Below are 10,140 nucleotides of genomic sequence, written 5' to 3'. Positions count from 1 at the left end.
TCTACATACAATTTACATATAGATTATTCTAGAAATCTAATCATCTTTGCCAATTATAATCTTTACCAAAGGAAAATTAGCATCTCTTAAATGTTTTGACTAACATTTTAAAGAGGAACAAGGTTGGGGGGGGGGGGAGGGATGCTCTTAAAGTTGTTTCTTCCTAGAATTCCATCAAAAGCGAATTCTGGGGGGGCTCAGCAGTTGCGAAGACCTGTTATCAAGGCTACAAATGTGCTATTAATGGGAAGGAAGACTTAGGTTCTGAAATAAGCCCTATCCCAAACCTGTAAGCACCAGAATTTTAAATAGCAAAAAAAGGGTCTTTGTGAAAGACCTAGAAACAAGCAATATAGGGTGGAAGCAGGACTGCCAAGAGTTTCAACACAACTGGAAGCATGGTCAATGGCAGCTTTAGAAGAAAGTAGCCCCCGAACAGGATTCATACTGCCTGGGTTGTGCAAGTACACATTACTTCAATTATGAAAGAAAGTAAATGTCCAAAGAGCAAGGCACTTTTTAAGAGTAACAGTTTTCAGCCCTCCCTTATACATAGCAGGCCTGTACCTACAACCTGGCACAGTCAGCTGGTCATACAAGAGTGCCAACCCAGGGTCTTCCCTAAAGTAGTAACTGAGACAGCACAAGGCTCACCTCTTCATATATTACAGCTTTTGAAAGGCGTTTATCAACTGAAAAACAAATGATCTCAGAAAGGTTAAAATGTATTTTTTAAATGATCACTGTAAAATAGAGAAAACACAGTATTTCAATAAAACATTAAGAGTTTTGATAAAGAGCAAAAAGAATGGCTTAATGGTTAAGAACACAGCCTCTGTAGTCATACAGACCTAACTATTAATCCTGTTTGAATACAGTTAGCTGTGTGGCTTTGGGCAAGTTCAACTTTTCCCTGGTTTACTATTTGCAAAATGCAGGTGACAACTCACCAAATTATTATTTATGTGCTAGATCACAGACGCTGTTTAATAATGAGCACAGTGCCTACATACGGCCAATACTAAATACTAACTGCATATTATGTACCAACTACAAGATTAGTACCTCAAATGACATATATAAGCAAGACAGGGTTAATAATTACCATTTCCCAAACAAAGCAAGATTCACCTTTAAAATCCCATTTTTCAGGGCGCCTGGGTGGCTTGGTTAAGCACCCGACTTCAGCTCAGGTCATGATCTCACAGTTCAGGAGTTCAAGTCCCACAATGGGCTCTTGCTGTCAGCTCAGAGTCTACAGCCTGCTTCAGATTCTGTGTCTCCTCTCTGCCCCTCCCCAGCTCATGCTCCTCCTTTCTCTCTCCCTCTCTCTCCAAAATAAAAAATAAATGAAACGCCATTTTTCAGCATGCTCCAGCTCCTACAGTCCTACAATCATTAGTATAGCAGCCAATTTGGGGTCTTCCTTATTAATAGCTCTCAAAGTGGCATTTGTCTGAGGCAGAAGCCAAGTTAGATGTTTTTACATTTATTCCATCACCTTCCCCTTACTATGATCTGACTTAAAGTTCATGCTTATCTTCCTAGAAGCAAAATATAACTCTGGAGGATTTGGTTTTCTGGCCATCGGTTCCAGAACCCAAGCATAGATACATTCATTGGTGCTCCCAACATTTTAAAAAAGCTTTGGGTTTAAAACATCTTTTTCAAACCCAAGCATGGATAGAGACACATATTAAAAAAAAAAAAAAAACAAAACACACTTTGGGCTTAAAACATCTTTTTTCAAAGCAAAGCACTAAGAATTATAATTGAAACAAATTGCACTCGAATTGTAATGGTAACTCAAGTTTCTCTTGAAACCAATTGATCCTCAGAGCATTCAACCAAGAGCTGAAACAACTCCACCTTTCCAGACCACAGATAGAAGTGGAAGCGATATTGTCCTTACAAGGGCTGTCCCCTTTCTGCAGTCTTCCCTGTCTTCCAACTTCTGACAGAGATCCAAAGACCTGTACCCATCACCACAATCCTTCCCAAGTGCCTTCATTGGTTTTTCTCTCCGTATCAAGATCACCACATTCTTGAGCATGCTCCTGGCATCCCTGAGTTTGTGGACTACATTATATAAAGAAGCCCATCCACAGAACCAACTAGAGAACCCTTTTAACTAAACAAACTCATGTGATGATTGATCTAAGTTGACAAACATCACCTCCACAAGCCATGCCATGTTGTAAATTACCTACGTGTTTGACTCAAATCCAGGCATTTGTGCATTCGTGTTTAGTATGGGAACAGACTACAAAATGCTGAATGCCATTATCTTTAACAATGTGTAATAGAGGGGTGCCTGGGTGGTTCAGTCGGTTAAGCATCCAACTTCAGCTTAGGTCATGATCTCACAGTTCGTGAGTTTGAGCCCTGCGTCAGGTTCTGTGCTGACAGAGCCTGGAGCCTGCTTCAGATTGTCTCCCTCTCTCTCTCTCAAAAATAAACATTAAAAAACTTTTTTTAAAAATGTGTAATACAATTTTATGAATTCCTTCAGTTTTGATCTAGATGCAGCAGGCATTTGGCCACTTTGCCGCTGGAAAAAAACAAAAAAAAATCAACCTGAAAATCTCTTGGACATAACCCCAAATGTCTCCAACTATCTAATGGAGGAGCATTAACACAAAAATCTTAATTACTTATTCTAATTATGGGCATACACATATATTTTCATAAGATAAAAACTACTAAGACACATTACTATTCTGTTAATTTCCTAAGTTCTCTACCGAGAAGCCAGGATATATACACTTGTGGTGTCAACACCTCATTTAGTAGCAACAAATCAAGTGTGATGATGGAGCGGATATTCTTATACTGCTGATAGGGAAGAGGGGGGCTATAAAGTGGCACAACCCCTTTGGAGGGAAATGGACAATATTTACCAGTAGAGAAGTTAATGTTCTCGGACACAGGAAACCTAGAAATGTATCATACAAATACACATGCAAATATTTAAGTGCAGTTACAAGGATATTTAATGCAGCACCATTTATAATAGCAATGCTGGAAACAATCTGAACGTCCAAAGGGAGTCAACTAGTTAAGAAAAGAAAAGATCAGGAGTACATCCATGTTACACTGTCATTCAAATTAAATCTAAATGCGGAATACAGAATGATCTGTATTAGCTAAATACCTATACACGCTGTATAGACTATTTTTTGAAAAAAACTACTTAACACTGTCACTAGTAAGGGGAACGGCTACAGACTTCTACCACGTGTACATGTACTACTGAGAATGAAAGTATTCTTTTCTGCTTCTGCCACTGACCTTTGGAGTGGTAGTGGGGGCTAAGGTAATTTTACTTCAGACTAAGTAAGGATTATTTGGACCCTTATTTAGTTGTATAACCCAATTCCATGCTAGAAAATGATCCATAATTATACCTTAAGTATGAATTTGTACTTTTATGATTAAAATAAATACCGTGTTGCTACCTGGTTGAGAGGACAGTAATGAAGTGACTTGGTGTTTCTTAGTGTTCTTCACAACCAGATTACAAGTAAAAAAAAAATTCTTTTTCTAAAAATACACATCATCTTTGGGTAAACAGACAAGTGATTTACGAAGAAAAGGGAGGGGAGATCTTTCCACATTCAGGAAAACAATACTGTCAATGTGTTTGGACTAGAGATTTTATTTTAGAAAGATAAAGGATGGAGGCGCAATAATATTTGGCATTTTTAATTTAGGTTTGTTTTATTTAAGTTTAATGTTAATTCCATGCTGTGTTTCAGTAAGAACAATACAGATTCTGTATCTGTGGCTCCAGTCAGATATCCAGTAGTACAAATTAGCTTCAAGTTACACATACTGAACAAAAGAGGTTGAGCGAGCGAAGTAGGGAAGGGGGGGCCCGGGGGGGAGAAGGAAGGAGAAGAAACAAAGAATTGAACACGCATGCAGGCTTTTCCATACCACCTTCAATGCTAACCTGCTTTAGAGGGAGAGTAAAAGTAGGCAAGAATGAGCAGCCACGGATTGTTGAACTGTTACCAGCACCATGCTTTTCAGCAACATTTCAGCAGAGTTTGAAACACTTTTTACAGCAAAACCATTACAACTCTCCGAACAACTTTTAACCACCTCAAGCTAACACCCAATTAATTTTAAACATTGGTATAAAATTCAATTTAAACAATTAGAAAAAGGAAAAATAATACCACAATGCCTCATAGTGTGATTAACCTCTCTCTTAGATGCTCGCGTCACCTAGAAGTCTAATAGCTTTCAAATATCATTTCCATTTCTAATGGTGATCTTGCCCCACCTGGCAGGAGACAATACAGTAATGCTGAAAAAGCCTCTATGCAGTCCTGTTAGTGTCTTAAAGAACCTAAAAGCTGGGACCAGTAAAATCCACAGAAATTCACTCTTGCCTTTAAGAACTTTTGAAAACGGTTTAAAAAAAAAAAAAAAAAACCAACAGGGCAGGAACCTAAATTCTGAGACCAAATGTAAAAGTCAGATTTGGTGGTTCTCAGTGACAATGGGGGAATTTCCAATGGGGGTGGGATGGGAAGGAATGGGGTGGTCAGAGATGGTTTCTCTTGTTGGCTTTTATGTCTCACTGATTTTCATCTTCCACATCCTGCAGCGCTTCTTTATTCTGCTCTTCACCTACAAAGAAGAATGAGTTAATTATTGCATACTGACTAGTCAGGCTGTTGTGGTCACAAACAAAGGCATCATTCCAAGCATAAAGACTCCTTATATTTGCTACAATTGGTATTAACCACAGACAGGCAAAGGACTTCTACCACCCTTAACACCTGAGACGCCTAAGCCAAGAGGTGCTGCTGGACCATGGTCCTGAATGGTAAACAGGATGAAAAAACTGATGCGCACAGTAAAACTAGTTTTATGCTAAAATAAGCTCTTGAAAGTAGACAGCCAAGGTAACCATAACTATTAAATGATTTTCAAGCTTTCATGTATATCTTGGGTCAAAATACTCTTTCTCAATAACCTCACCTCTTCAAGAGACTCAACAGTACTTTATAGTTGTTGGTTTTTTTGTTTTTTGTTTTGTAAAATCTACCCACAAGCTCCATGAGAAATGCTTCAATAAAGAGAACTGAGCAGTAAAATGCTCCAAAGGAGGTCTATAGTTTTAGAGGGAGAGTTTTGCTTTTTAAGGTATCTTACATTTTGTATCTTAGCCAGTCACACCAAACCATAAACCAAATTCCTTACTCCAAAGTGAAACAGCATGCTCAAAGTAAACCAGACCACTGAGGTTATTAAAGAAGGGCATTTGGACCAGTTCTCTCATGCCATTTTTCTTTTCCCTTAAAACATGATGATCGGCCTCGGGAGTTTCAACTGCACTATGACATGCAATAAAAAGCCAGCCTATTCACTGGAGAATCATCTACCTATTAATAAGCATTAAATAAGTCACAGCCATACTAAAGAGAACATGCAAGTTTTTGCTAAAATAAAATAATAATAATAAAACAGGTAAAAGTTACATTCTTTTGTGCTTTAACAAACCACTACAATTCCTATGTAGTTACTAGTTTGAATCAAATTTCAACAGGAAAAAATAAATACCAATTAACTAATCCAATAATCATTCCAGTTCAGACAATCCATCCATTCCCATTGCTTGCTAAATTAGTCAGGATGGATAAACGACACTAAGACCGGCTGACTACCAACATGAAGCATTTACCCTAAAGAGTGTTTTTAAACAGCCCTTGATATGATAAACAATAAATACTGTCATGGCAACAAGGATTAGGTGAATGTAGTTTTAGAACATTTATAATTTTCTTCTCTAACAGAAATGTTTGATACTGATATGTGACTCTTAAAAAGTACTTAAGGTACATAAAGATTTTTGACTCCTATATAGAAAATGGACATGCAAAGACAAAAAAACATTTACCGAGGAAAGAAATGATGGACCACCCAATCAATCGTTCCCAAAACAATGTATTCAAACTTAGAAATGATAGGAACATTCACGCTCATTTTTAACAGCAATACGCTGCCAAAATATGGTTAACATACAACAACAGAACACACTCTAATTCACTTAGAAGCAACCATTAGATTTGCCAAGAGTTCCAAGTAACTTTGGCATAGAATATTGTCAGATGAGTCACACCCAACCAGAGGTAGACAAGGGTAGCAGATCATAAATGTCTTAGAAGATTTCACATCCTAGAATGTAGAACAGGCAGTTTTGTAAGCAAAAGGATGATAATATATGCAGGCATGATTAGTGAAGAACCAAAACTAAAAAGCAGAATTTGCTGTGCCATGATAATGACTTACAAAGTAGAGTTTTTAGGAAAGGAAGAGTTGGATTTTCCTTTAGGAATCTATATTGTAAGGAGAAAGGGAGGGAGAACAATCATATGAAAGCAACATTACAAGAAAAATAAACCAAGACAGCAGGACAAAAGAAAACATCAATGATTTAGGGGAATCAGATTTTGGTCTTTTTACTTTGTATAAACTTCATTCTACAAAGTTATCTGTTCCTTTTACCTTTAAAAGGATGAAATAATATCCTCTTAAAAGGTATACAGAAGAGGAAAAAATGTTTCTTTGGGTATGTATTTCTTTGCCCATTGTTTCTTGATTTTGAGGGAAGACAGGAATAAGGCAAAGAACACACATTTTCTCTATAGACTTGTGTATGAAACGTCCTCTGAACACAGATTAAAAGGACTGAAATCACTTAATGAGAAAAAGTGGTGATCTGTTTACAAAGATGTTCCAACACAGAAGTTAACATATTCTGCAGTTAAAAAAGTATAAAAGCATCTCAATAAAAGCTTGTGAAACACATACATTTCTTCCTTCATAAAAAAATTAAAAAGGAGAAAACTAACTGATGGTCCGCTAAATCCAACATCCTGGAAAACTGCCAATTCCATGACTGCAATTCTGCATGGATTAAGTCACAAAACCAATTTAATAAAACATGTAATACTATACCTTTTAGGAAAATGGCAAATAAATTACTAGTACCCACAACAATTTGTAAATTCAGATAATTTGTTAATTTTACTAAAAATGTCACGAGACTACTAGAATTTTTTGCTGTTAAACTAGCAAGTTTCATCATTTCAAATACTGTCTTTAATGAAAATTAAATGAAATCTCTTAAATGAAAATTAGTCTGTCACAACCAAATTTAATCAATTATTCAGTTTACAAAGTGGTTAAGAATTGAAGCAACTGAATTTAACTAAGATTTACATAAACCTGTTTTAGGATTAAAGAGAAATCTATGCTGAAATGTAATAAAACATCTCTGTACAAAGAACCTTTGCAACTATGAAAAGTAAGTAGTTTCAAGAAAATATCCTATTGTAAAAAGTGATCTATTTCATAAAATGCTTGATAACCAAGGAAGAGAGTATCTTTGGTTTTATATAAAAACAGAATGGAAAAACATAGTTTACTTTGATTTATCAATTACTGGTTATCAATGATAAAGAACAGTAGAACTAGAAAATATAAAGTTCAGGGGAGCTTGGATGGCTCAGTTGGTTAAGTATTCGACTCTTGGTTTTGGCTCAGGTAATGATCTCATGGTTTGTGGGTTCAAGTGTAGAGCCTGCTTGGGATTCTCTCTCTCCCCCCTCCCCTGCTTGTGCTCTCTCTCCCTCTCTCAAAGTAATTAAACTTAAAATTTTTTTAGAGAAAATATAAAACTTTATTTCTGTTTAATTTTGTAATCTAGCAATCTTAGTTATAAAAGCTGGCATAAAATGTCTTTTAAAAAGCAATGTTTCAACCCAGGTCACCTTGTTTGTTATTTTCACCCTCAGAAAAATGTCCCCAGAGGTATATACCTTACTTGGGTCAACACCGCTTACCAAACTCTCCACATGTTTCCTTTTATCCCCTCAAACAGATACTAGTCTTCTCTGAGCTGAGGGTGACTATGAAGAGTCCACAGCTGTTTGGCCATTCTTCTGAGTAGTTATTGTTTAGAATACAACAGAATTTTAAAGCTGGAAGGAACCTCAAGTCATTAGTTCAGAGATGGTAAATTGGTTTTGAGTCCCAAAGACTGGTAGCAGTTGCCTGAAGTGCTGTGTTAAAAAGTAATCTGTGGCACTGTCTGGCTTTGCTGGAAAAGTGTGCAAGCAGGTCACACGTGACACACATCTCAAGCCAACCCTAGTCAAATATCTAAATATTTCATAGACCTAGTGAGCTTTAAAGCTGAGTCACCTAATTCTCACTTTAGTACCTAAGGTAAGTCTAAAATCTCACTCTATCCTTCCATAGTAAGGACATTTAAAACGAAAACCCATTTTCAGAGGCACTTTTAAAGAAATATAATGCTTCCAAAGACAGTACAGCATGCTGGTGTGACCAAGAGACTACAGTTAGCCTCAAGCAATGCAACCTATATGCTTCATTTTGGTAACATACTCTTATAGGATCTGCAGTTGATATTGACAAACTTTCTTTTCCCCATACCACCACCAACTATAAAGCTATCTCATAAAATGGTCATGTCACACTTGTTTTTGCACCCTGTGCCCTCCTCCCCCTGACTCTTCAGTGATCTATCATGAATAAAATGGATTCTCTGGAATAAGCACAACAAAATCTCCTTTAAAATCAACAATTATGACAAATTTTGGCATTTAGAATTTTAACCCCCTGGACCAATCACAAAAGTAAGTTTTATAAAATACTATTTATAACTGAAAACTAAAACCAGACATCTTAAATAAGGACTAATGGCAAGACAGGACATTCCATTTGCTCTAGAAAATCTCCTTTAGATAAAAGATTTCCACACAGAGAAGACGCTTCATAAATATTTACTGACACCATCCAGTTTTAACCTGAAGATACCAGTCGGCCAAAGTAGTGATCAGGACATTCAAATACAATTATCTTCGATCTCTAAAATTGAATCTGAGGAAGATAAAATGAACTGCTTCCTCCCTCAATCTTCCACAACAGTGAGAGAAGTTAGCGAACATTAGAGGCAAAATTTTTAAATCTTCGAATACAAAAAAAGATCCCCTTTTCCAAACAAGTCTTTTACATAATCATACAGCCCAAAACGGAAAACTGTACTTTTGAGATCGTTTGCTGTAAAGGCAATAATTAAAATTTGATACTTTATGGACGATAGGCTGAGTCTAAATTGCAGCTTAATGTGAAAAAATGCCAAGGAATGTCTAAGAGTAAAAAGACCCAACAACTCAAAAAGATGCATTAACTTCCAAGTTTCCTTACCATCACCCTGCATGTCTGAAGTCCATAGTGTCAGATTATCACGTAACAACTGCATGATAAGTGTAGAGTCCTTATAGCTTTCTTCACTCAGCGTATCCAGTTCTGCAATTGCATCATCAAAAGCTGCTTTTGCCAACCTAAAAGCATTTACATAAATGTATTACAAAAATAAGCCCAAAAACAGAATTAGAAATAACATGTTAGAAATCAATCTTTTTCTTTAGTTATCCCACAGTATGTAATAGTGACACTGAGTAACTTGGGTTTAAATACCAAAATAAAAGAAAAGCAAGTGTAACTGATAAAAATTAACTTTCTATTTAATTTTGTAATGTAGCAAATTTGGAGGTAGTAAAATTTTTGGAGCACTACTTATCCTTTTTTTTTTTTTTTTAAACATACTCTCCCCTCAATGTGGGGCTCAAACTCATGACCCTGAGATCAAGAGTCATCTTCTCTACCAGCCGAACCAACCACATGCCCCTGGAGCACTGCTTCTTACTATGCTTAACAAGCCTATCAGTAAACAGAATCCACAAACCAAGTTCTATCCTAAACCACCGCCAAAATACATGCAATATAAAGGTATTACCAAGTTCTAGTCAACAACTTAGACAGTATCTCAGTTTAATTTCAATAGAATTTAATGTTAATAGAAGCGGAGGGGGGGGGGAGTATAGAACCCACAGAAATGTGATCATATAAGCCATTTGCTGCAATTTAAAAGAAATAAAATCAACATTTACTGAGTATGGTATATAATGAGCACCAAGTAAAGCAGGACACTGGTGGAGAAACTGAAGAAAAAGACGATCTCAGTCCACAATGAACTTAAAACATCTAGGAATAGAGGACTGACACATAAAACTATTGTAAAAGAAGTATGCTACT

General features: G+C 36.4%; 1 protein-coding gene across 2 annotated transcripts in view; it reads right to left on the bottom strand.

Moving 5' to 3' along the window:
* Nucleotides 1-3,694: 3,694 nt before the first annotated feature.
* The window catches only part of YWHAE (tyrosine 3-monooxygenase/tryptophan 5-monooxygenase activation protein epsilon), a 54,384-nt gene continuing 47,938 nt past the window's right edge, over nucleotides 3,695-10,140 (bottom strand). For both annotated transcript variants that reach the window (XM_047833983.1, XM_047833984.1), the window contains 2 exons: nucleotides 9,250-9,386; nucleotides 3,695-4,641 (listed from right to left, as the gene is read on the bottom strand). In XM_047833983.1, the coding sequence (XP_047689939.1) occupies nucleotides 4,589-4,641; nucleotides 9,250-9,386 (190 nt within the window). In that variant the 3' untranslated portion in view covers nucleotides 3,695-4,588. The remainder of the gene's footprint in view (nucleotides 4,642-9,249; nucleotides 9,387-10,140) is intronic.

This window comes from Prionailurus viverrinus, chromosome E1, assembly GCF_022837055.1.
Source record: "Prionailurus viverrinus isolate Anna chromosome E1, UM_Priviv_1.0, whole genome shotgun sequence".
Lineage (NCBI taxonomy): Eukaryota > Metazoa > Chordata > Mammalia > Carnivora > Felidae > Prionailurus > Prionailurus viverrinus.
The sequence above is the reverse complement of the archived record's forward strand: the minus strand, read 5'-3'. Positions and strand labels throughout refer to the sequence as shown.